General features: G+C 44.9%; 1 protein-coding gene across 3 annotated transcripts in view; it reads left to right on the top strand.

Annotated features, from left to right (window-relative positions):
• Nucleotides 1–415: 415 nt before the first annotated feature.
• LOC143964305 (C-type lectin domain family 10 member A-like) overlaps nucleotides 416–27,046 on the top strand; it is an 82,118-nt gene continuing 55,487 nt past the window's right edge. Inside the window, exons 1-5 of one of the 3 annotated variants that reach the window (XM_077474003.1) lie at nucleotides 416–498; nucleotides 14,190–14,270; nucleotides 17,867–17,977; nucleotides 19,338–19,376; nucleotides 20,762–20,833. In XM_077474003.1, the coding sequence (XP_077330129.1) occupies nucleotides 465–498; nucleotides 14,190–14,270; nucleotides 17,867–17,977; nucleotides 19,338–19,376; nucleotides 20,762–20,833 (337 nt within the window). In that variant the 5' untranslated portion in view covers nucleotides 416–464. Of the gene's footprint in view, nucleotides 499–5,425; nucleotides 5,512–14,189; nucleotides 14,271–17,866; nucleotides 17,978–19,337; nucleotides 19,377–20,761; nucleotides 20,834–27,046 lie in introns of those variants that run through there. The other 2 variants (XM_077474004.1, XM_077474005.1) reach the window with 2 other exon arrangements.

Here is a 27,046-nt window from a genome sequence, read left to right as displayed (position 1 = left end):
TTATTCTCTAGGGTCTCTGCTAATATATATATATATATATATATATATATATATATATATATATATATATATATAATGTTTGTGGGTTCTAAGTAATTTTCAAGCAATAAATACTGATTTTAACTTGTAAGCAACAAGTGTTTGAAATGCAGTAGGCCTGGTCTAATTATTTGCCAGCTCAAATGTTATTTTTGATGATTAGTAGTGTAAACAAATTTATTATAACCCAATCATAGTCCATAAACCACTGAGATTAAATAACAAGTTCACGCGTGGACACATGTTTCTACAGAATATTACAGAAACGCACACACTTCCTCTTTATTGTGGCATTTCTAAGTTCCTAAAACTGAAATGCAGTATGTGGCAACACCATATTTTAGGAAGCTGCTGAAGATAAAATCATCAGATATCGAAGATGCAGACTGAGCAGCGCACAGAATCGGGTTTGTCTGCAGCCTGCAATGAAGGGGGCTAAAAATCTGGAGAGGGAACCAGGTAGGTTGTAGATGTGATCATTGATTAATATTCAGGGGGGGGTAATAGGAATGGGGTCACTTTGACATAGTCGGCAAGCATAGGGATTACTTTGATGCATTTGGCTAGTGAGGGGTCACTTTGATGTAGTTGACCAGAAAGGGCTCACTTTAACACAGTTGACCAGGAAGGGATAACTTCAATGCAGTTGACCAGACATTGCTCACTTTCATGCAGTTGGCCAGAGTGGGATCACTTTGATTCAGTTGGTCTGGGAAGGATCACTTTGATTCAGTTGGCTATAAAGGGATTCATTTCATTCAGTTGGCCAGATAGGGATCACTTTGAAGCTTTTGGCCAGAGGAATCACATTGGTGCAGTTGTCCTTTGAGGGATCACTTTTATTCAGTTGACCAGACAGGGATCACTTTGATGTAGTTGACCAAAGAGGGATTCCTTTGATTCAGATGACCATAAAAGTATCACTTTGATGCAGTTAACCAGAGAGGGATTGCTTTGATGCAGTTGGCCAGAGAGGGATCACTTTGATTTAGTTGGACAGAGAGGGATCACTTTATTCATTTGACCAGAGAGGGATCACTTTTACACTGTTGGCGAGAGAGAGATCAAGTTTATTCATTCGACCAGAAAGGGCTCACTTTGATGCAGTTGACAAGAGAGGGATTACTTTGATTCAGTTGACCAGAAAGGGATAACTTTGATGCAGTCGACCAGAGATTGATTACTTCAATTCAGTTGGCCACAGAGGGATGACTTTGATTCAGTTGACCAGAAAGGAATAAATTTGATGTAGTTGGCCAGAGAAGGATCACTTTGACGCAGTTAGCCAGAGAGGGGTAACTTTATTCAGTTGGCTAGAGAGGGATGACTTTGATTCAGTTGACCAGAAAGGAATACATTTGATGCAGTTGGCCAGAGAGGGATCAATTTGATTCAGTTGGCCAGAGAGAGATAACTTCATTCAGTTGGCCAGAGAGGGATCACTTTGACGCAGTGGACCACAGAGGGAACACTTTGACGCAGTTGACCACAGAGGGATCACTTTGATTCAGTTGACCAGAAAGGGCTTGACCAGAAAGGGATAACTTTGATGCAGTTGACCAGAGAGGGATCACTTTGATGAGGTTGGCCAAAAAGGGATCACTTTGATGCTGTTGGCCAGAGAGGGTTAACTTTAATGCTGTTGGCCAGAGAGGAATAACTTTGAAGCAGTTGGCCAGCAAGGGATAATTTTGATTCTGTTAGCTAGAAAGGGATCACTTTGATTCAGTTGGCCAGGGAAGGATAACTTTGATGCTTTTGGTCAGTTGGCCAGAGAAGGATACATTTTTTGAGTTGGCCAGAGAGGGATCACTTTGACGCTGTTTACCAGAGAGGGATCACTTTAACACAGTTCACTAGAGAGGGATTCATTTGATTTAGTTGACTAGAAATGGATAACTTTGATATAGTTGATCAGAGAGGAATGACTTTGATTCAGTTGACCAGAAAGGAATACATTTGATGCAGTTGGCCAGAGAGAGATCACGTTGATGCAGTTGGCCAGGGAGGGATCACTTTGATTCAGTTGACCAGAAAGAGATAACTTTGATTCAGATGACCAGAAAGGGATCACTTTGATGCAGTTTACCAGAGAGGGATCACTTTGGTGCATTTGGCTAGAGAGGGATCACTTTGATGCAGTTGGCCAGAGAGGGTAAATTTGACTCAGTTGGCCAGAGAGGGATAACTTTATTCCATTGGGCAGAAAATGATAACTTTATACAGTTGACCATAGAGGGATCACTTTGATTCAGTTGACCAGAGAGGGCTCACTTTGACATAGTTGGCCAGCAAATTAACTACGTTGATTCTGATGGCCACTGAAGGATTACTTTGATTCAGTTGACCAGAAAAGGCTCACTTTGACACAGTTGACCAGAGAAAGACCACTTTGATGCAGTTAGCCAGAGAGGGATCACTTTGATGCATTTGGCCAGAGAGGAATCACTTTGACACAGTTGACCACAGAGGGATCACTATGATTTAGTTGATCAGAGAGGGGTCACTTTGACATAGTTGGCCAGCAAAGGAACTACGTTGATGCAGTTGGCCAGAGAGGGACCACTTTGATTTAGTTGGCCAGAGAGGTATAACTTTAACCAGTTGACCAGAGAGGGATCACTTTGACACTGTTGGCGAAAGAGAGATCAAGTTGATTCAGTTGACCAGAAAGGGCTCACTTTGATGCAGTTGACAAGAGAGGGATTACTTTGATTCAGTTGACCAGAAAGGGATAAGTTTGATGCAGTTGACCAGAGATGGATTAATTCAATGCAGTTGGCCAGAGAGGGATGACTTTGATTCAGTTGACCAGAAAGGAATAAATTTGATGCAGTTGGCCAGAGAAGGATCACTTTGACGCAGTTAGGCAGAGAAGGATGACTTTGATTCAGTTGACCAGAAAGGAATACATTTGATGCAGTTGGCCAGAGAGGAATCAATTTGATTCAGTTGGCCAGAGAGGGATAACTTTATTCAGTTGGCCAGAGAGGGATCACTTTGACGCAGTTGACCACAGAGGGAACACTTTGACGCAGTTGACCACAGGGGGATCACTTTGATTCAGTTGATCAGAAAGGTCTTGACCAGAAAGGGATAACTTTGATGCAGTTGACCAGAGAGGGATCACTTTGATTAGGTTGGCCAAAAAGGGATCACTTTGATGCTGTTGGCCAGAGAGGGATAACTTTGATGCTGTTGGCCAGAGAGGAATAACTTTGAAGCCGTTGGCCAGCGAGGGATCATTTTGATTCCGTTAGCTAGAAAGGGATCACTTTGATTCAGTTGGCCAGGGAAGGATAACTTTGACGCTTTTGGCCAGAGAGGAATTACATTGGTGCAGTTGTCCAGCAAGGGATCACTTTTATTCAGTTGGCCAGAGAGGGATAACTATTTTGAGTTTGCCAGAGAGGGATCGCTTTGACACTGTTTACCAGAGAGGGATCACTTTAATACAGTTGACTAGAGAGGGATTCATTTGATTTAGTTGACCAGAAAGGGATAACTTTGATGCAGTTGACCAGAAAGGAATACATTTGATGCAGTTGGCCAGAGAGGAATCAATTTGATTCAGTTGGCCAGAGAGGGATAACTTTATTCAGTTGGCCAGAGAGGGATCACTTTGACGCAGTTGACCACAGAGGGAACACTTTGACGCAGTTGACCACAGGGGGATCACTTTGATTCAGTTGATCAGAAAGGTCTTGACCAGAAAGGGATAACTTTGATGCAGTTGACCAGAGAGGGATCACTTTGATTAGGTTGGCCAAAAAGGGATCACTTTGATGCTGTTGGCCAGAGAGGGATAACTTTGATGCTGTTGGCCAGAGAGGAATAACTTTGAAGCCGTTGGCCAGCGAGGGATCATTTTGATTCCGTTAGCTAGAAAGGGATCACTTTGATTCAGTTGGCCAGGGAAGGATAACTTTGACGGTTTTGGCCAGAGAGGAATTACATTGGTGCAGTTGTCCAGCAAGGGATCACTTTTATTCAGTTGGCCAGAGAGGGATAACTATTTTGAGTTTGCCAGAGAGGGATCGCTTTGACACTGTTTACCAGAGAGGGATCACTTTAATACAGTTGACTAGAGAGGGATTCATTTGATTTAGTTGACCAGAAAGGGATAACTTTGATGCAGTTGATCAGAGAGGAATACAATTGATGCAGTTGGCCAGAGAGGGATCGCTTTGATTCAGTTGACCAGAAAGGAATACAATTGATGCAGTTGGCCAGAGAGGGATCACTTTGATTCAGTTGACCAGAAAGGGATAACTTTGATTCAGATGACCAGAAAGGGGTCAGTTTGATGCAGTTGGCCAGGGAGGGATCACTTTGATTCAGGTGACCTGAAAGGGATCACTTCGATGCAGTTTACCAGAGAGGGATCGCGTTGATGCAGTTGGCCAGCGAGGGATCGCTTTGATTCAGTTGACCAGAATGGGATAACTTTGATTCAGATGACCAGAAAGGGGTCACTTTGATGTAGTTTACCAGAGAGGGAGGATCACTTTGGTGCATTTGGCCATAGAGGGTCACTTTGACACAGTTGGCCGGAGATGGATCACTTTGATGCAGTTGACCAGAGAGGGATCACTTTGACACAGTTGACCACAGAGGGATCACTGTGATTTAGTTGATCAGAGAGGGGTCACTTTGACATAGTTGCCCAGTAAAGGAACTACGTTGATGCAGTTGGCCAGAAAGGGATCACTTTGACGCAGTTGACCAGAGAAAGACCACTTTGATGCAGTTGTCCATAGGTAAAAGCTTTGATGCAGATGGCCAGTGTCCAAACCACGTATGTGAGGTATCACCACAATCGTTAGAGCCAGAAAAATAATTCTAGCACTAGACCTCCTCTGTAACTCTAAACAGGTAACCACAAAAAAATTTTGTGTCGACTATGGAACTTTTTAAGTACCATAGTTTGTCGGCATTCCATGAGTGTGCTCAATTTTAAAGCACAACATGTTTGATATCTATTTACTCTGCTTAGCATTACCTTTCACATTATACAAAAAAAAAAAATCAGGCTCATTTTTACTGTTTTATTTATTTTTTTATTCGTCAAAGTGTATTTTTTCCAAATAAATTGCGTTTTAAAGATTGCTGAGCAAATACAGTGTGACATAAAGTATTGCAAGCTCAGCTCAAATGTTATTTGAATGATTAGTAGTTCAAGCAAATGTATTATACATCAATCATAGTCCATAAACCACTGAGATTAAATAACAACAAGTTCATGAGCGGGCACACGTTTCTACAGAATATTACAGAAATACATGCACTTCCTCTTTATATCAGCATTTCTAAGTTCCTAAAACTGAAATGCAGTATGTGGCAACACCTTATTTTAGGACGTTCCTAAAGATAAAATCAACAGATATCGAAGAGGCAGACTGAGCAGCGCACAGAATCGGGTTTGTCTGCAGCCTGCAATGAAGGGGGCTAAAAATCAGGAGAGGGAATCAGGTAGGTTGTAGATGTGATCATTGATTAATATTGGGGGGGGGGGGGGGGATAGAATTGGGGTCACTTTGACATAGTTGGCAAGCATAGGGATTACTTTGATGCATTTGGCTAGTGAGGGATCACTTTGATGTAGTTGACCAAAAAGGGCTCACTTTAACACAGTTGACCAGTAAGTATGAGTCAAACACCCCCCTGTTCGGTTTGCACCAGAACCTGCAAACAGACCTAAACTTCGTGTGAACTTTAGAACCCTATTGAAGTCTATGGGACTCGAACGTTCAAAATCTAAAGTGCTAATTTTAAAGGCTAATATGTAAGTTACTGTCCTAAAAAGTGTTTGAGGACCTGGATCAATGCAAAAAAAGTTTTAAAAATGTCAGTTTTTTCGGGAGCAGTGATTTTAATAATGATTAAAGTGAAACAATAAAAGTGTAATATTCCTTTAAATTTCATACCTGGGGGGTGTCTATAGTATGCCTGTGAAGGGGCGCATGTTTCCCGTGCTTAGAACTGTCCCTGCACAAAGTGTCATTTCTGCAGAAAAAAAAGTCCTTTAAAATCACTCGCGGCTATAATGAATTGTCGGCTCCCGTAATACAGAGAACAGTCATTGAAAGTCATTGATAAAAAAAAAAAGTGTGGGGTTCCCCCAAATTCAATTACCAGGCCCTTCAGGTCTGGTATGGATATTAAGGGAACCCCGCGTCAAATTAAAAAAAAAAAAAATGACGTGGGGTTCCCCCTAAATATCCATACCAGACCCTTCTGGTCTGGTATGGATATTAAGGGGAACCCCACGTCAAATTTAAAAAAAAAAATTGATGTGTGGGTCCCCCTAAAAATCCATACCAGACCCTTTATCTGAGCATGCAACCTGGCAGGCTGCAGGAAAAGAGGGGGGACTAGAGAGCGCCCCCCCCTCCTGAACCGTACCAGGCCACATGCCCTCAACATTGGGAGGATGCTTTTGGGGTCTGTGACCCCTCAAAGCACCATGTCCCCATGTTGATGGGGACAAGGGCCTCATCCCCACATCCCCAAGTTTCTGCATGGTACATGAGATTAGACAATGAACAGTATGTCATTTGAAATACAATGTTACGATTGAGGTACATATAGAATGCATAGAATCAAATCGGTAATCACATAGATCAACTAAAACATGTAAAACTATAGTAGGTCCTGGAACTAGATGAACAAGTATGGCTCTGTTGGTGAAACAATTGTGGGGTTAATTGTGTAAGAGTCAATGGGAAATCGGGTATGTCACCACGACACCCACACACCCCTGTCAGGAACTAACTGTGCGTGGGTAAGGGCATTACCGGTCCGGTTTTCTTCTGCTGTCTTGCCAGTTTCCCAGTTGTGGTATGCACGATTCACAATGTCTTAGCCCACGTACACACGGTCAGAGATTTTGCCAACCAAATCCGTCGGATTTTGCCCGTCAGATTTAGTCCGACAGATTGTGTCCAAAACTGTTGCATTTCGTTACAATGGGACTACATTCAGGCTAGTAGCCAATAGCTTTGATGTAGGAATTTGATCTGAGCATGCGTGGCACTTGGTCCGATGAAAATGCTCTACACATGATCGGATTAGGTCCGTCCGGCCCAGTTGGTCGGGAAATATTTCCAACACGGAGATTCGGATGGAATCAGTCCGATGCATACCACACACAGTCGGATTATCTGACGACACAGTCCGATAAGACTCATTCCGACAGATTCTCCGACCGTGTGTACAAGGGCTAAGATTCTACGGATAGGTCAAAGTTCTACTTCGGAGTCTTGGTATAATGGCTAAACTCCAAGGTTAGTCGATGGTTTGAGTTTGTGTGAGTTCCAAGCAGTCTAGTTCTAGAGTTCGTCTGTGAGCCTTATGTATTATTATGGGGGAAAACAAGTATGGGAAGAGAGGTGTGGGGGTGGGGGGTGGGTGTATGTCTATGGATAGTTGTCCATTATATTTGTTAGATGTACAGCTCTGTCCCCCAGGTCAAGCTATGGGGAATTGGTTAAGATGTTGTGGTATTCTGATGGTTCCTTAAAATGAAGCCAACAGGCCCAAGTTTTATGGAACTTTGCTGGGGAATTCCATGCCTGGTGAATTAGATCTTCAATCTCAGCTATTTTCCCTACTCTTTGGAGCCATTCAGAGGTGCTAGGGGGAGAACTATCCTTCCAATGAATGGGTATGCATAGTTTTGCTGCGTTGAAGAGGTGTAGGGTGAGATACCTTTTGTAGGCCGATTGGGGAATAGATGTATGGTGGAGTAGGTATTGAGCTGGTGTAAAGTCTGGGGTGTAGGTTGTTATTTGGGAGATAAGACGGTGTACCTCTTTCCAATGGGGTTGAATTTGGGGGCACTCCCACCAAATGTGGAGTAGCGACCCCTGAAAAGTGTTGCATTGCTAGCAGAGTGAATGCCTGGTGAATCAGATCTTCAATCTCAGCTATTTTCCCTACTCTTTGGAGCCATTCAGAGGTGCTAGGGGGAGAACTATCCTTCCAATGAATGGGTATGCATAGTTTTGCTGCGTTGAAGAGGTGTAGGGTGAGAGACCTTTTGTAGGCCGATTGGGGAATAGATGTATGGTGGAGTAGGTATTGAGCTGGTGTAAAGTCTGGGGTGTAGGTTGTTATTTGGGAGATAAGACGGTGTACCTCTTTCCAATGGGGTTGAATTTGGGGGCACTCCCACCAAATGTGGAGTAGCGACCCCTGAAAAGTGTTGCATTGCTAGCAGAGTGGAGGAATGCTGGGGTGGAATATATGTATTCCGTCAGGGGTCCTGTACCACCTGGAGTATATTTTAAATCCATTTTCCTGTGCAGGGACATTTAAGAACCCTTTGTGTATATGGGTAAAGATATGATCCCATTCCTCCTGTGATAGGTCTGTTGCAAGTTCCCTTTTCCATTTTTGGCTGGTCATATTATCTTTGGGAGAGACATTAGTAAACAATATAGAGTACATGTCTGATAGTACATGTCTTTGGGGTTCAGATCTAGTGCTTATTGCTTCAAAAGGTGTATGATCTCTGCACCAGTTGGATTGTGGTTTGGAGCTAAGTAGGAAGTGCCTTATCTGAAGGAAATTGAAGAAAGGGATGTCTGTGTCAGGGAATCAGGAGGAAAGGGTTTGGAAGGGTACCAGCTTACCCTTATCAAAGAAGGATTCTGCTCTGAATGAGAGGTTTGTGTTTGCTGTTAGTTGCAGAGTGTGTAATACCTGAGGCAAAGTCTGGATTTCGGTCAAGTTGGGTCAAGAGTCTGGGTGAGGAGGCAATACTCAATCTCCTACAAACTTTCCGAAACATCTGCAACGTGGGGCCAATTAAGAGGTGGTTCTTACTCTACTTCGGGGTCCCTAGATGGCTTATTCATGGAAGATGGTGAACTGGCAGTAGGGAGAACACCCCCTTGAATCAAATCCAAGCTTTACTCCTAGTGTGCAGGTGCCGATCAACAATTCTGGCCAGATGGCATGACCAATAGTATTTTTGTATGTCAGGGAGGCCAATACCTCCTTTCATTGTAGGCTTTACTAATTTTTCCCAACTCACACGCATATGTTTGGAGGCCAGATAATCTTTAGGCATAGCTGTTTGTATGTGGCAAAAAATTATAGAGTTAATTTGATCAGTACAGTCTGTAACAGTGGAGTCTGAGGAGGATGTTCATTTTTACAATTGCTGCTCTCCCGAACCAAGAGAAGGTGTCCTTGTTCCAGTTGTGGAGTTCCTGTTAATTTTTAAGAATGAGGAGAATGTTTCTGGAATATAGATTGCCTAGTTTTACTGTTAGTTGGATACCAAGATAGGTAATAGCGCGTGTATCCCAACCAAAGAGAAAGTTAGCTTGACAAAGTGTCACTGTGGTGGCGGGTAAGAAAACGTTGAGGGCCCTGGATTTTGCAAGATTAATTTGGAGGTTGCAGAGAGATTTGAAGGGGGAGGAATCTTTTAAGATGTTAGGAATGGGTAATGGGGTCTGTGAGGAATAGTAGGTTGACATCCGCGTAAGCCACTAGTTTGTACTGTTTGTATTTAATTTCTTTAATTTCTACCAGTTTAATGTTCAGGTTAGCCCTAAGTCTGCGGAGTATAGGGATCACTTTCATTCAGTTAGACAGGTAGGGATCACTTTGACGCTTTTGGCCAGACAGGAATCACATAAGTGCAGTTGTCCGGTGAGGGATCACTTTGATACAGTTGACCAGAAAGGGATCATTTTGATGCAGTTGACCAGAGATGGATTCCTTTGACGCAGTTGGTCAGAGAGGGATCACTTTGATGCAGTTGGCCAGAGAGGGATCACTTTGACGCAGTTGGCCAGAGAAGGATCAAGTTGATTTAGTTGGCCAGAGAGGAATAACTTTATTCAGTTGGCCAGAGAGGGATCAATTTGATTCAGTTTACCAGAGAGGGATCACTTTGACACTGTTGGCCAGAGAGGGATCACGTTAATTCAGTTGACCAGAAAGGGCTCACTGTAACACAGTTGACTAGAGAGGGATGACTTTGATTCAGTTGACCAGAAAGGAATACATTTGACACAGTTGACCAGAGAGGGATAACTTTATTCAGTTGGCCAGAGAGGGATTACTTTGATTCAGTTGACCAGAAAGGAATAAATTTGATGCAATTGGCCAGAGAGGGATGAATTTGATTCAGTTGGCCAGAGAGGGATTACTTTAATTCAGTTGACCAGAAAGGAATACATTTGATGCAGTTAACCAGGGAAAGATAACTTTGACGCTTTTGACCAGAGAGGAATCACATTGGTGCAGTTGTCCAGCGAGGGATCACTTTGATTCAGTGACCAATAAGGTATCACTTTGATGCAGTTGGCCAGAAAGGGATCACTTTTTTGAGTTGGACAGAGAGGGATCACTTTGATACTGTTGGCCAGAGAGGGATCACATTGATTAAGTTTACCAGAAAGGGCTCAATTTGATGCAGTTGACAAGAGAGGGATCACTATGACGCAGTTCTCAAGAGAGGGATCACTTTGACACAGTTGACCAAAGAGGGGTCACTTTGACAAAGTTGGCCAGCAAATTAACTACGTTGATGCCGTTGGCCAGTGAGGGATTACTTTGATTCAGTTGACCAGAAAGGGCTCACTTTGACGCAGTTGACCAGAGAAAGACCACTTTGATGCAGTTGGCCAGAAAGGGATCACTTTGATGCAGTTGGCCAGAGAGGGATCACTTTGATGCAGTTGGCCAGAGAGGGATCCCTTTTGACATTGTTGGCCAGAGAGGGATCATTTTGACACAGTTAAAGGGGTTGTAAAGGTAATTTTTTTATTTTCTACATAGGTTCCTTTAAGCTAGTGCATTGTTGGTTCACTTATCTTTTCCTTCGATTTCCCTTCTAAATGTTTTTTTTCTTTGTTTTCTTTGTCTAAATTTCTCACTTCCTGTTTCACCCCAGTAAGCTGTTCAGTAAGCTGTTCTGGCTGACTAACCACCAGCTCGGATGATGGTGAGAAGTTTACTGAGGAGAAACAGGAAGTGAGATATTCAGACAAAGCAAAAAAACATTTAGAAGGGAAATCAAAGGAAAAGGTAAGTGAACCAACAATGCACTAGCTTAAAGGAACCTATGTAGAAAATAAAAAATTTACCTTTACAACCCCTTTAACCGCAGAGGGATTGCTGTGATTTAGGTGACCAGAGAGGGGTCACTTTGACATAGTTGGCCAGCAAAGGAACTACGTTGATTCAGTTGGCCAGAGAGGGATTGCTTTTATTCAGTTGACCAGAAAGGGCTCACTTTGACATAGTTGACCAGAGAGAGACCACTTTGACGCAGTTGTCCAGAGGGGGATAACTTTGATGCAGTTGGCCAGCCTAAACACATTCAGCAATATGAGCAAATTACGGATGCATATTTTTTTTAAGCAAAGGTTTGTCATACATACTGTATGTAAGGGTTAACATTTGGTTACAACTCCTTAGTACCCCATATGTTGTATATATGGAAGACATTTAGGACCTGAACATGGACATTGCTCTATTTCTACTGCATAGTGCAGGTCAGTGATAAAAATGGGGCAAATCATTGTACATTCATTTTTATTTGCTATTTTTTCACTTTTTTTTGCACATTTAGAAATGGTCTGTTGCTGAACAGCTGCATGAGGAGTTGGAATTAAGCCTCTAATAACTAATCCAGACCTGCTGTATAGTTGTACAGCAACAGATCACTTCTAAATATGATCTATTACTGGCTTTAACCAGTCAGAAGGTGGATCACTATGATTTCTCTTCGAAGAGACTGGAAAGATCCTGAAGTTCAGTGGTTCCTAGCTGATGGGCAATTACTGACATGGGTCTGTGTGAATACAGATCCACCCTAGTAATTGTCCAGTTTATATGTGTTACATAGAACTTCATTGATTCCTGATGGAAAATTGGTAGGTTGGATCAACTTTCACGCAGATGCACACCAGTGGTTGCCCAGTCCATCAGTGTTACACAGAAGTCCAACTGGTTCTTAATTGATGTGTCTTTACTTCTTATTTTCTCACTTTCTCCCTTGCAGGTATAGCACCCTCTAGCGTGTGCTACTAGAATAGCAGTGCAGGTCAAAGCATTTGGCTGGCTCTGGGATTAGTCACTGAATCTGGGTTAGGGTTACTAGTGGTTAGGGCTGGATGACTCATCCTGGCAGGTTACTGGTGCCTCCCCCTGGTATCTGGAATATCAGAGAATGTTCTAGAACTAGAGGGTAGAGGTGAGGAGAAGCTGCCATAACTATTTATGGGACCTTAGCCAATAACCAAAAGTGAGATGGGAGGGGACTAAGAAAATCCCATTAAAAAAAGACTTGGGCCATGCCAGCAAGGGAGTCAAGTGGAAGATGGGGTAGTGCTGTGGAAAGGCTGTTGGTGGCCCTTGAGGGACCCCTGCTGGGGAGGAGTTTTACTTTGGGCTGGAGTTCGGGATAGCTGGCCTGGAAGGATCCCACAATCGGAGGCAACTGGAAGGATTCATACCGGAATAGGCAGCGGGAGAGAGCAAACAAAGATGGGACAACACAAAGAGGAGAGACTGTCAGCTTTAGCAATGCTCTCTAAAGACAGTGGTATGCTTAAGTCTTCATCTTTGCCCTGGGGAATCTCCATGGAAGTGTGTTCCAGTAAGGAAGGACTGGGGGATTGTGTCAGTCAGGGGGACTGGGGCAAGAAGTAAAAGGGTGGGCTGGCATCTTCTGCAGCAGTAGAACTGGGCTCAGGGTCTACAGGAGGGCATAAGGAGATGCTGTTCACTCCATATTGTGTTATTTTATCCACAATGGGACAGGATGCTCCCAGCCTGTAAAGGGCAGCTTCTGAGTTAAAGGGGTTGTAATCCTATGCATTTAAGTGAAAAAACTTCTGACAGTGACTGCCCCCCCCCCCCCACGTTTTACTCACCTGAGCCCTTTGTTCCCTTTGGTGGAGATGAGCTCTTCCTCTTTTCCCAGAGTTCTCGCCTCTTGATTGGATAGATTGATAGCAGCGCAGCCATTGGCTCCCGCTGATGTCAATCAAATCCAATGACGCGGGTGCTGGGGGGGGGGGGGGACAGGACTGAGTCCGGAATTCTGTGTCTATGCACACAAATGCTGGACATGGGAGTGCACCTGCAAGGTAACCCCCAGGGAGAGCACTTCTCCCAGAGGGCTTACCGATGCGAGGAGGAGCCATGAGCACCGCTGGGGGACCCCAGGAGATGGTGATTGGGGCCATCTTGTGCAAAACAAAGTGCACAGTGGAGGTAAGTATGATATGTTTGTTATTTTACAGTAAAAAAAAAAAAAAAAACGAAGGCTTACAATCACTTTAAGACTAAAGACTGTTAGTTCCCCTGGAGTGATCAGCAGGAGCTGTACATGTGAACCAGGATTGTGCAGCTGGAAGGAAGAAGAGGACTTTCTGTAAATAGGATTGTCTCCTTTTTTCATAGTTCTAGACATTTTTCAAGTTGGGCATCCCATATATCCCTACCCCAGCCACATTATCAACTAATAAAACATCAGAAAACAATCCAAGGTCTGTTTTCTGTGTTTAAATCCCTGAAGGAAATGCTGCATGTTTGGCCATGTAGCAGTGGGGAATCCTAACTCTGCAACTCCTATGTTGTGATCTGCTTGGGTGAGTCAGAGGACCACAGCCTGAGTATCACCTGTAGAACGATCTCTCTACCTCTAGATGTTCAGGTGAAGACCCAACCTTTTTCAGGGCTCTCGCTGTTGCGAAGGAAGCAGATTCTCCAAACATTCGGTGTCAGCTCTGTGACTTTGGCCCATCTGCACCGCTGCCTCAACCAGTCCTGGTCATCTACTCCGACCCTCCTGGAAGATGAGTCTTAAGTCGTGATAGTAATAATACAATTAAATTCTAATGATCCCAAAGTTGTTCTGCTAAATGCTTAAAATGCTTTAGTATACATTGTTATGTAAGTCGATATATTATAGAATTTATCATTGGCGTCAGTAACTTTTTCAATTCTCCAAGAATAAATTCCAGATAAGTCACAATGTCAATAGTATCGTATTTCAGAAAAGCTCCATCTCTTATTGATAAAATGCTGTGTAGAGCGCCGTTATATCTGAATTAAATTACCTGAAAATCCTCCCTGGAATCTACAACATGTATATTAAGGTCTGTGTTCTTCTTCAGAGCTCTCTTATGAGGAAAATACATATACCAATATGGGTGATCTTCATTTAAAAAGGATTAAGAAAGCATCAAAAGCCAAAGGTAAGTTATTATAATGAGGGGGTATCCTCTTAATCTATTATGGACAGCTGAAGACCAGAGTCTTCATTTATAGAACACATGTCTACTAATACTAATACTGCTATACTGGATCTACCAATCAGAAATCACCTTTTACTATATCTGTATTGAGGTAATAAAAACCAGCATCTCATTGGTTGCCCTGATTTAGTATACATTTTATACCTAAATACGATATACATGGCAGCGGCGGGGAGGGGGGAGGGGCGCAAACAAACTGAAAAATACTTAAAAAAAATCAATTGCAGCCTCACTGTGCCTATCAAATGCAGCCACTTTGACCATCAAATGCAGCCACTTTGACCATCAAATGCAGCCACTGTGCCCAGCAAATGCAGCCACTGTGCCCAGCAAATGCAGCCACTGTGCCCAGCAAATGCAGCCACTGTGCCCAGCAAATGCAGCCACTGTGCCCATAATATGCAGCCATTGTGACCACCAAATACAGTCACTGTGCCCATCATAAGCAGCCACTGTGCCCATCATAAGCAGCCACTGTGTCCATCATGTGCAGCCACTGTGCCCATCAAATCCAGCCACTTTGCCATCAAATGCAGCCCCTGTGCCCAGCATATGCTGCCACTGTGCCCAGCATATGCAGCCACTGTGCCCACCAAATACAGTAATTGTGCCCACCAAATACAGCTACTGTGCCCATCATTTGCAACCACTGTGCCTAGCATATGCAGCCACTGTGCCCACCAAATGCAGCCACGTGTGCCCATATCAAATGCAGCCATTTGTGCCCATCAAATGCAGCCATTTGTGCCCATCAAATGCAGCCATTTGTGCCCATCAAATGCAGCCATTTGTGCCCACCAAAATCCAGCCACTTGTGCCCACCAAATGCAGCCACGTGTGCCCATCAAATACAGCCACTGTATCCATCATGTGCAACCACTGTGCTCACCAAATACAGCCACTGTGCCCATCATGTGCTGTCACTGTGCCCACCAAATACAGTCTCTGTGCCCAACAAATGCAGCCACTTGTGCCCAACAAATGCAGCCACTTGTGCCCATCAAATGCAGCCACTTATGTCCAGTATATGCAGCCACTTGTGCCCATCATATGCAGCCACTTGTGCCCAGTAAATGCAGCCATTTTTGCCCAAAAAATGTAGCCACTTATGACCGTCAAATGCAGCCATTCAGCCATTTGTGCCTGTCAAATGCAGCCATTTGTGCCCGTCAAATGCAGCCACTCCAGCATGTGTGCCCTTCACTCCTCTTCCTAATTGCTAGGCATCCAATAGGGTGGCCTGGCACTTTGGCCAATCAGGAAACTGGTCTGACGCACTGCCTCCTGATTGTCAGGGAGGAAAGTTATTGTGAAAATAGTGAACATTAATTCACTACTATCATCACACAGAAGGCTTTTCTAATCTCCAAAGAAAGCTTTTCTAATCTCTGAGGAAACTGAAAATCCAGTTTCCTTCACATGACCTGTTGCATGAAGCATTGCCGTCGATTGCTCCTCCTTGGAAATTGGCCAACCCAATGGAAATCCCAAAGTTCCCACAATGCACACATACACTAATATCCAAGCTGCTACCACCTACAAATGACAGGCTTGTGAGAGACCTTAATTCTGACACTCACAATTAGAGATAAGAGTTCAGGTTTTGCCCCAAACTTTAGCTCCCTTGCGTTTTAGTTAACAGGTCAACTAAATGACTTCTTCACACACCCACTGCAGTGAACCTCCTGATTCACAAGGAAGGTGTTCATTAGTAGCAGTATTACTACTGCCACTAATGAGTGACAGCTTCCCATTCAGGTCTGTGGTTGGCAGGGGACTGTGGCTGTCAGAGGTTGAGCAACCAATGGAGCATCCCTGCCCCCATTCATCTGAATGTAGATAGTTGGACTGAGGATGATAGCAGATGTCATTGACCAAATATCACCACATGGTCATATTTGCTCAGTGATGTCAGCCAGCAACTTCGCCATCAATGTTTCCATTCAGCTGAATAGTGATGCATCATTGTTTTTTTTTTTTTTCTGACATTGTGGGATATTATTTTTTTTGGACATCAAATTAGATTATTTATTGGACTTCAGGGCACATTATTTTTGGACATCATAGGACAATATTTTTTTGGACATCAAGGGACATTATTTTTGGACATCGTGGGACTGTTTGCAGACTTTGTAGGACACATACTTTTTGCAATTTGTTGGACATTATTTTTGGATATCTTGGGACATTATGTTTTGGATATCATGGACATTATTTTTGGACATTGAGGGATAATATTTTTGGACATTATGGAAAATTAACTTTTATGCAGCGTAAACACGACCGGACTTTCCGGGCAGACTCGATTCGATGGTCTTCCGGACGGACTTTAGGCGGAGTTCCGACTGACTTTCTGAACAAACGGTCTTGGTCACACTAAGTCCGTTCGAAAGTCCATTCACTTTGAACGTGATGACGTAAGAAAGGACTAAAAAAAGAAAGTTCAATAGCCAGTAGCCAATAGCTTCCCTTGCGTCGTATTTGGTCCGTTGGGCCATCATACAGGCGAACGGTTTTCCCAATAGGAATTGAGTCCATCGGACAGATTTGAAACATGTTCTAATTCTAGGTCCATCTGATTTTTTTAAACGAAAAATGATCGGATTAGCCCACACGTGATCGGATTGTCCGACGGACTGATTCCATCGGACCTAGTCTGCCGGAAAGTCCGTCATGTGTATGTGGCATTAGACATCATAGACATAATTTTTGAACATCTTGGGACATTATTTTTTGACAACATGCAACATTATTTTTTTGGACATCAAGGGACATTATTTCTGGACATTGTGGGACTGTTTGTAGACACATACTTTTTTGGACATTGTGGGATATTATTTTTGGACATTAAGGAAAATGAACTTTTAGACATCATAGACATAATTTTTTGAACATCTTGGGACATTATTTTTTGACAACATGGAACATTATTTTTTTGGACATAGTGGGACATTGTTTTTGGACATTGCAGGACATTATATTTGGAAATCACGGACATTATTTTTTGGACATTGTGGGACAACATTTTTTAAACATCCTAAGACAATATTTTTTGGACATACAGTAGTAGGACATCTAGTAGACATACAGTAGTAGGACATCTAGTAGACATACGGTAGTAGAACATGTAGTAGACATACAGTAGTAGGACATGTAGTAGACATATGGTAGTAGGAAATGTAGTAGACATACAGTATTAGGTTATGAACCAGAACCTACACTCTCATTAGGCTGTATCATGATAATGAAATAACATGAGGTGATATATACATATACAGTTATAGTGGAAGATTATTATATGATAGCTGTGATATAAATATATATATATATATATATATATATATATATATATATATATATATATATATATATATATATATACAGTTATAGTAGAAGATTATGTATTTCTATGCAGGGAATGAGCACACAGATGATCCGGGATGAATATAAAATGTCTTTACATGAGATAAGAATTCTGGAGGATTATTATACCGTCTGATACACGCACCATTATTCACTATCTTCTCTGTCTGTAGGGATTCCGGCTGCCAAGAATACACAGTACCGGGTGATGCTAATCCTGGGGGTCCTCCTAATATTGGTCTTCATTATTTTGGTCACCCTCATGACTTTCCTGTTCATTTCCTGTGAGTATCTCTAATATATTGGGATATTGGGGTTTGAATTTAGCGTCTGAACTTTGATTAAGTTCATGAACTTACCCCTTAGGCTCCATGCACCCTGGAGCTCATAAACAGAAGTTTTTTGAAGTTTGGACGTTTTTTTTTTTTAAAGGCCCATAAACTCCACTTTATGTTATCCTATGTGTCCATGCACACATGGACGTTGTTGGACGTTTATCATCAGTGGAGTTTATGGGCTGTTTTCTGAACTCCATAAAATCGCGTTCAGGAGCAGTACTGGAAACGCCAGGTGTTAAACGAGGGTTAACGATGTAAAAAGAGCATTAAGCCTCGTTCGGCGTTTCTCTGCCTCTATTCAAAAATCAATGGTTCCCTATGGGAGCCCATTGATTTGAATAGAAGTTGCACCAGAAGTTGGATCATCATGATCCGACTTGCGGTGCGAATTGTGTGCCAAGGATGAAGGGGAAACCCGCCAAAATGAAAAAAAAATAAATTGGCGTGGGGTTCTCCCCTCGGACGATACCAGACCCTTTGGTCTGGTATGGATTTTAAGGGGAACCCTCTTTGCCCGAAAAACGGCGTGTGAGTCCCCACCCAGGGAATGATGGGGCGGTGATGTCATAGGGGGACCGGGGTTACCAGGTGACATCACCCGGTGACCACGCCTCCATGCCTATATAAATCGTTGCACACCGCGTACCCAGCATTACAGCGGGAGAGAGCGTTATGTCAACATTGGAAGAAGAACAAAGAAGGCGATGGAGAAGACCAGGCCACCGCTAGCAAAAGAGCAGGCAGAAAATAGCAGGAGCAGTATAATTATTTCAGAAAGGCTCCACCTTTGAGCTCCAGTTTATGACTTTGACTAATTAGTGGCAGACATTTGTGAACACATCCAAGAACTACACAGGCACCAGAAATGTAATTACTGTGTCATCACTGAGCTGGCATCTTAGTTAGTCCAAGACATAGATGGTGACCCTGGATGATGTCTGAATGAAGATGGCTCTGTCCTTCTGAAGCTGATGAGGGCATTATCGGGGGAAGTATTGTGTTATCTGTGAGAGGTCATAAATACCTGGAGGGGTTACACTGACAAATTAATAGAATGGTGCACCTACCATGAAAATATACACAATATACAGTATACAATATATGAAAGGTCAGCTTCTTAATTCCAAAAAGATTAAATGGAATTCAATGGGGCCTTATAATGGCCACTGTGAAATTGGACAACACCCAGACCACGTCTGTGCAATCTAGAGACCATATCTTTATCTATTTTTAAACTGTGTTTGCTGATGTGAGTTTTCCAACATTGAAGAACCTTATCTGACATTGTTTTCTATTTCCTCTTCAGATAAACGTGTTGGTGAGGAAATGTCACAGATGAGGAATGGTGAGTGTATAATGGTCTCAATGGTCATGTCACAATGCATTTCATGGGTTCCACATATTCCACTTCCTTGGGATCTGTGAAACACTTGGAGGGGTCTCAGGGATTATTCCTTTAACATAAAAGAGGATACTATTCTATTAGCCCTCTTCTATTGACCCATAATAGTGGGTGATCCTTAGGGAGGATAGAGGCTTTATAACTGCATATCGCAACCTTTCACCATCCAATAAACCATCCTGTAGCATGTGTTACCTGGGTAGGGCAAGGGCACGGCCTAAGGCAGGGTATGACGAACCTTGGCACCCCAGATGTTTTGGAACTACATTTCCCATGATGCCCAACTACACTGCAGAGTGCATGAGCATCATGGGAAATGTAGTTCCAAAACATGGCACTACACCTTGAGTGCCAAGGTGTTTTGCTTGCGTCTATCTGGCAAGGTTACTTTGTGGTATAAGCAAGGAAGCTGAGACTTCTGCAGTGTGTAAATTTGATTTTACTATACAAAGATGCTGTACATACAAAACTATAACAATGTTAGGAATACAATACAAGACTTACAGATATCTATAACAAGCAAAATGCCTAGCAAATGAACAGCCTATGGTCTATAACAGTACAAATACACTTAAAAGTTACTTATCTTCTGTTACTGTATGTTTGTGATCTCCCTTGACAATGATTCTTCTGGAGACCAGGCACCTCCTTGCATGATGAGTGGCTTCTGATCTTAAAGAATGATGATGTATGTTCCTAGTTTATGCCTGAATCCCCTTTTTTTGTGTCAGGCTGTTTACCATAATTACCAAACAGACAACATACCTGTTTACTGTAGCTGTGTAAACACTGGACTGTTGAAACTGTCAATTGAATACAACAATGGTGTCTACGTACCCATTGTATGCAGCAGCATTTGTTTGAGAAATCTACTCAAGCCAAAACATGACAAAAAATCTAGTAACCACTGTAATGTTATGTCTGATTAAAAAAAAAAAAAAAAATCATATTTTAACAAACGCAACACACAAGGTTCACCATCACTGGCATAAAGGATGAGATCCACCCTGCTACTGTCATCTAGGATCTTGAAGTCATCTAATGTGCCTACAACAAAGGAGGTGTCTATTCTAGGGTGGAAAAGTCAATGTTATACTGTGAAACAAGTGATTTTTTTTATTGCCTATACATTGTGGATTCTGTAAATAGGCCGGGTGTGGCTCTCATGTGCTGTACTTTAAACAATTTTGAGAATACATTTGTGTCATTTTATCAGCGCTTAACTGTATATTATCAGGTATCTATGAAGTTTTCTTTAATGTTCCGTGTGTGTACTGGAGTGTAGATCCGCAGTAATCTGAGATGAGACACAATTGTTATCATTACAGGTTCTCTTTCCAGAGAAGTTGAGAGCATTCAAGCATCTGTGAGGAACCTGGAGAAAGTTCAGACAGCAAGCAGTAAGATTATCTTATTCCAATCACTGGAACACTTACCCATCAAACCACCTTTCACCACAGTGTACAAACAGGATGTAGATATCACAAAGCCTCTCTGTGTCTGTTTGTAGAACGATGTATCCAGATATCAAACACATTAGGTGAAATTTAAAAACAAAAAAACTGACATTACAGGTCCATGACATGATGGGTCCTCTCCTGTCCACTGCAATGGGTGGTTTGTGAGTCCTGACATCATGGGTCTTTGATATTACAGTTCCTCTTCTGTCATCAGCAGTGGGGGGGTCCTGACCTCATTGGTCCTTTTCTGTCCTCAGCAATGAGTGGGTCCTGACCTCATGGGTCCTCTTCTGTCCTCAGCAGTGGGTTGATTCTGACCTCAGGGGTCCTCTTCTGTCCTCATCAGTGGCTGGTTCCTGACATCATGGGTCTGTGACATGATAGGGTCCTCTTCTGTCCTCAGCAATGGGTGGATCCTGATGTAATGGGTCTGTGACATGATGGGTCCTTTTCTGCCCTCAACAGTAGCTGGGACCTGGCTTGCGGGTTCTCTTATGTCATCAGCAGTGAGTGGGCCCTGACTTCATGTGTCCTCTTTTTGATGGGCCCTCTTCTGTCCTCAGCAGTGGATGGGTCCCGACCTCATGGGTTCTCTTCTATCTTCAGCAGTGGGTGGGTCCTGACCTCATTGGTCATCTTCTGTCCTCAGCAGTGTGGTGGAGGGGTCCTTATATGATGAGTCTGCAACATGATGGGGCCTCTTCTGTCTCTACCAGTGGGGGAGTCCTGACTTTATGGGTTCTCTTCTGTCCTCAAAAGTGGGTAGTTTCTGACTTCATGGGTTATCTTCTGTCCTCAGCAATAGGTGGGTCCTGATGTCAGACCCATGACATGATGGATCCTCTTCTATCCTCGGCAGTGGGTGGGTCCTGACATCCCTATCCTGTACTGAGCAGTGGGTGGGTTCATTACATGGTGGTCCTTAGCAGTGGCTGAGCCCTGACCTCATGGGTTCTCTTTTGTCCTTAGCAGTGGGTGAGTCCTAACCTTAATGAATTCTCTTCTGTCCTCAGCAGAGAGTAAGTTCTGATATTAAAGTTCCTCTTTTAGCCTCAGCAGAGTGTGGGTTCTAACCTTATGGTTCCTTTTCATTCCTCAGCAGTGGGTAGGTCCAGACCTCATGGTTCTTCTTCTGTCCTCAGCAAAGCGTGGGTTCTAACCTCATGGTTTCTCTTCATTCATCAGCAGCGGGTAGGTCCTGATGTCATGGTTCCTCTTCTGTCCTCAGCAGAGGGTAGGTTCTGACCTCATGGTTCCTCTTCAGTAGGGATGAGCTTGGTGTTCGACTCGAACACCGGCTGTTCACCCATTCAGCGAAGCCAGAACTCTGTGGGCCATTCGTGCCAAATTTGTGTGGCGCTCACTGCCCACAATGCACTGCGCCATCGCTGTGCACTGCTGGTTCATGATTGGCCAAGCATGCACTGTGACCCCGCATGCTTGGCCAATCACAGCGCTGGCAGTGAGGAGAGCCATGATTGGCCACAGGCAGGATGCGACGGCGACCGTTCTTGGCGCCCAAAGGGCTACTTAAGGAACCTGTTACTGTGCCTCTGTGCTGTCCAGTCTACAGCGTGTCCGGTTATTCTGTCTTCTGCTACCTGATTGTCCCTGATTCTTGTTACCCGGCTTGTTCCTGACGACCTCTGCTTGCTGCCAGCCTCTGACCTCCAGCCTGTCTGACCACGCTTCTGTCTCTTCCTGTGTACCGTTGCTGCCCGCCTGTTACCGACCCGGCTTGTACTTTGACCTTGCTTCTGCCACCTGCTGTTCCAGCCAGACTGCCTGTGCCTGCTGTTGTCTGCTGTCTGCTACCAGCTGTTCCAGCCTGACCACCTGTGCCTGCTGTTGTCTGCTGTATGCTACCAGCTGTTCCAGCCTGACCACCTGTGCCTGCTGTTGTCTGCTGTCTGCTACCAGCCGTTCCAGCCTGACCGCTTGTGCCTGCTGTTGTCCGCTGTCTGCTACCTGCCGTTCCACCCTGACTGCCTGTGCCTGCTGCTGTCTGACCAGTCTACCGGGTGTCTACATTTCCAGCCCTTCTGTGGTTCCTCCACTACTCAAGGTCTGGACCTGTCCTTCTCCAGCTCGGCACTTGTGCCCTCTGAACTCTAGAACTCCTGTTTCCACCTCCAGGGATTCTCGAGCCAGAGGCTTACGAGAGGCCGCTTCCTGCATTCTGGGCTCCTATACCAGGTACGTGACAGTACTGGTGTTAGGATTTCAGATGGTGAGTCTGACTTGGTGGAAGGAGACCTCTCTTACGACTCTGGTTCAAGTCTCTCTGGAGTGGGAACAGAGGGACAGGAGCACAGCGGGGTAGGAGCGTCCGGCCAGATGCAGCAGCAGGTGCTAGGAAGGTGGAGATCTTCAGGTGCAGGAGCCCTCTGTAGCAAGAAGGCAGCCAGTGGAGATTGGCAACAGGCCGTGGTACCAGGACGGGTGGAGCACGGGTCTGGAGAGGCAGAGGCAGGCCCGGATGGATCTCTGGGTGAGGAAGCAGCAGACACAGAAGCAAGCAGGAGCCAGCAGAAGAATCAGATAACAAGCAGGGGTTCGGCAACAGGTATCAGTCCAAGAAGGGTCAAACAAGCCGGGATCGGAGCAGGAGAGGTCAGCAGAGTCAAACGGAGCCGGGTCAGGTATCAGGTAGGGTTCAGGCAGAATAACAGATAGCTTCAGGTACTAGCTGCAGACGAACAGCACAGAACATCCGCAGCTGTGCCTTTATAAAGGGCCACTGGCGCCAATCGCGCTAACGCGCACACGTGCGTGCGTGTGCCGCGCGCACATACGAACGGCATGCACCCGCGCGCGTCTGCAGACGCGCGTGCCCACGACGACCCGCGGCACGAACGCGCGTGCACGTACGGAGACCCGATCGCACAGAACGGACGGATTCCTGACATTGCCCCCCAAGGGGCAACCTCCGGGTGCCCCTAGCGACTCTTTTTTCCGTGTGTGCAGTAAAAAAGGCCTGGATTAATCTATCAGCATGTAAATTAGCAGCAGGTTCCCATGAATTATTCTCCGGGCCATAGCCCTTCCACTTAATCAAAAACTGACCTTGTCCTCGTCGTCTTCTGAAGTTCAAGATGGCCTCTACTTCATATTCCTCACTGCCATCAATCAGCACAGGGTCAGGTGGCCTTGTTCCTCTACCGGGGAAGGGATCAGGTACAGCAGGCTTAAGCAGAGCTACATGGAAGACTGGGTGTATTTTCATGGAATCAGGTAAGGACAGTTCATATGACACCTCGCTAATCCTCCTCTTAACTGGAAATGGACCCAGAAATTTGGGTGCCATGTTCTTAGAGGGGCAAGCTAATTTTAAGTTAGAAGAAGAAAGCCATACCTGGTCCCCGACTTGAAGAATCAATTCTCCCCTTCTTCCTCGATCGAAGCTCCTCTTGCTGTCAGCCTGAGCCTTAGTTATGGCCTCCTGCAGGGTCCGGTTATTCTGTTGAAGAAAAGATACTGTGTCCTGTACCGCTGGAACATGGGACTCTGTAAGGATATCAGGAAGAAAGGACAGGTTAAAACCGTAATTAGCAAAAAACGGGGATTGCCCTGTGGTAGCATGGCTGGCATTGTTGTAGGCGAATTCCGCCAGAGGTAAAAGGGAAACCCAATCGTCCTGAACAAAGGATGAAAAACATCTAATGTATTGCTCGAGGGTTTGGTTGGTACGTTCCGTTTGCCCATTGGTCTGCGTGTGGTAGGCGGAGGACAAGGCCAATTCTATTTTCAAAGCCTCACATAGGGCTCTCCAAAAGCGAGAGGTGAACTGGACCCCCCTATCGGATACAATGTTGGTGGGTACCCCGTGAAGCCTGATTATCTCCTTGATGAAGATGTGTGCCGTCTCAGTCGCGGAGGGGGTTCCCTTCAAGGGTAGGAAGTGGGCCATCTTAGACAAGCGGTCACAAACCACAAAGATGGCTGTACAGTTCTCAGAAGGAGGGAGTTCCACAATAAAATCCATAGTAATCATCCGCCAGGGGCGGTCGGGTGTGGGAAGTGGTTTAAGCAGCCCCCAGGCCCGGTTTCTGGGGACCTTATTCCGGCTACACATGGGGCAAGAATTCACATATTGCTTGCAGAATTCCCTCATGCCTGGCCACCAGAAGGAGCGCTGTACAAGCTCCAAAGTTTTGCGGACACCAAAGTGCCCTGCGAGAGGATGATCATGGAGGAGACCCAAGATCTTTATTCGGACGTCTTCAGGAACGAAGATCAGATTGTCCTTCCAAAGCAGCCCTTCTCTGGATGCTAATGAAATTCCTGGGGGACAGGAGGATGTGATGGAAGCTCTCTTTAACTGGGACAATAGGTCTGGCTGAACGAGTAGAAAGGTGTTAGCAGGGAGGATGGTATCCGGGGGTGCGATGTCCTTGGAGCTATCAAACATGCGGGAAAGCGCATCCGGCTTCACATTTCTTGACCCAGGGCGATAGGTAATGTGAAAGCAGAACCGAGAGAAGAAGAGGGCCCAGCGGGCCTGCCGAGGTTTTAGACGTTTAGCGGTACGGAGGTACTCGAGGTTCTTGTGATCCGTGTAGATGAGTACGGGGTGTACCGCCCCCTCTAGAAAGTATCTCCACTCCTCCAAAGCAGACTTAATGGCAAGTAATTCTCGGTCCCCCACATCATAGTTCCTCTCTGCGGGAGAGAGTTTTCGAGAAAAGAACCCCATGGGGTGCATCAGGTCATCTTTACCTAGACGCTGGGAAACCACCGCCCCTACTGCTACCTCAGAGGCATCTACCTCCAGAATATAGGGTCTAGACGGATCCAGGTGACTGAGGATGGGAGCAGAGATGAACAAGTCTTTGAGTTTCTTGAAGGCGGCCTGGGCTTCAAGACTCCAATGAAAACGCATATTTTGTTTAGTGAGCTGGGTGATGGGAGAGATAATGGCCGAGAACCCCTTAATAAACTTTCTATAAAAATTGGCGAAGCCCACAAAGCGCTGGATTCCCTTTTTATCGGTGGGGGCTGGCCATTCGAGGACAGCAGAAACCTTTTGCGGGTCCATCTTGATGCCTGCTGGGGAGATTTCAAGGCCGAGAAATTGGATATTCTGTTGCTCAAATTTACATTTTTCGGCTTTAGCATAAAGTCCGTGTTGCCGGAGCCGAAGCAGTACTCTGCTGACGTGCCCACGGTGCTGTTCCAGGGACCCGGAGAAAATCAGGATGTCGTCTAGGTATACAATGACGAAAATGTGCAGAAAGTCCCGGAAAACATCATTAATCAGGTGCTGGAAGGTGGCTGGGGCGTTGCAAAGCCCGAAAGGCATCACTAGGTACTCGTAGTGCCCAAAACGAGTTCGGAACGCAGTCTTCCACTCGTCACCCGCTCGTATACGGACCAGATTATAGGCTCCCCTCAAGTCCAACTTGGTGAAAATAGTAGCCGACCTCAGTTTTTGAAAAAGTTCCGGAATCAGGGGTAGGGGATAGCGATTCTTAATCGTGATTCTGTTTAGCTCCCGGTAATCCACACAAGGTCGAAGGGTCTGGTCTTTTTTTGTAACGAAAAATATTCCGGCACACCGGCAGGAGATGTGGAGTGGCGGATGAACCCCTTCTTGAGGTTCTCGGAGATATAGACCTTCAGGGCCTCTTGCTCCTTCTCGGACAAAGGGAAGACACGCCCAAACGGAATCTCTGCCCCAGGGAGGAGCTCAATGGGGCAATCGTAAGGGCGATGCGGGGGAAGGGAATCAGCCCCCCGTTTACTGAAGACGTCCAGAAACTCGTGGTAAGGCTCGGGGACTGACTGACATAAGTCCAGGTCTGGGTCCAGGCAGAGGAGCGTTCTGGGCTGTACAAGAGCCCCAGGAAGACAGTGGTCCTGGCAGTAAGGGGAGAGGAACCTCACCTCCCCGGAAGACCAGTCAATGGAGGGATTATGTGCCTGCAGCCATGGTATGCCCAGGATCACAGGGAAAAGTGGTGATGAAATGACGTCAAGTGTTAATAGTTCCGTATGTTGGCAGGAGGTGGTGGTTGGTAGTGGAAGGGTCTCCTGGGTGACTCGGCCGGATTTAATTTGGGAACCATCGGCCAGGAAGATGGAAAGTCCATGAGACTTTTTCTGAAGAGGAATGGAGTGTAAGTTGGTGAAGGCAGCGTCAATGAAACAACC

Source organism: Lithobates pipiens, unplaced genomic scaffold, assembly GCF_037356315.1.
Source record: "Lithobates pipiens isolate NorthernLeopardFrog02 unplaced genomic scaffold, aLitPip1_a1.2 Scaffold_8, whole genome shotgun sequence".
Lineage (NCBI taxonomy): Eukaryota > Metazoa > Chordata > Amphibia > Anura > Ranidae > Lithobates > Lithobates pipiens.
The sequence above is the reverse complement of the archived record's forward strand: the minus strand, read 5'-3'. Positions and strand labels throughout refer to the sequence as shown.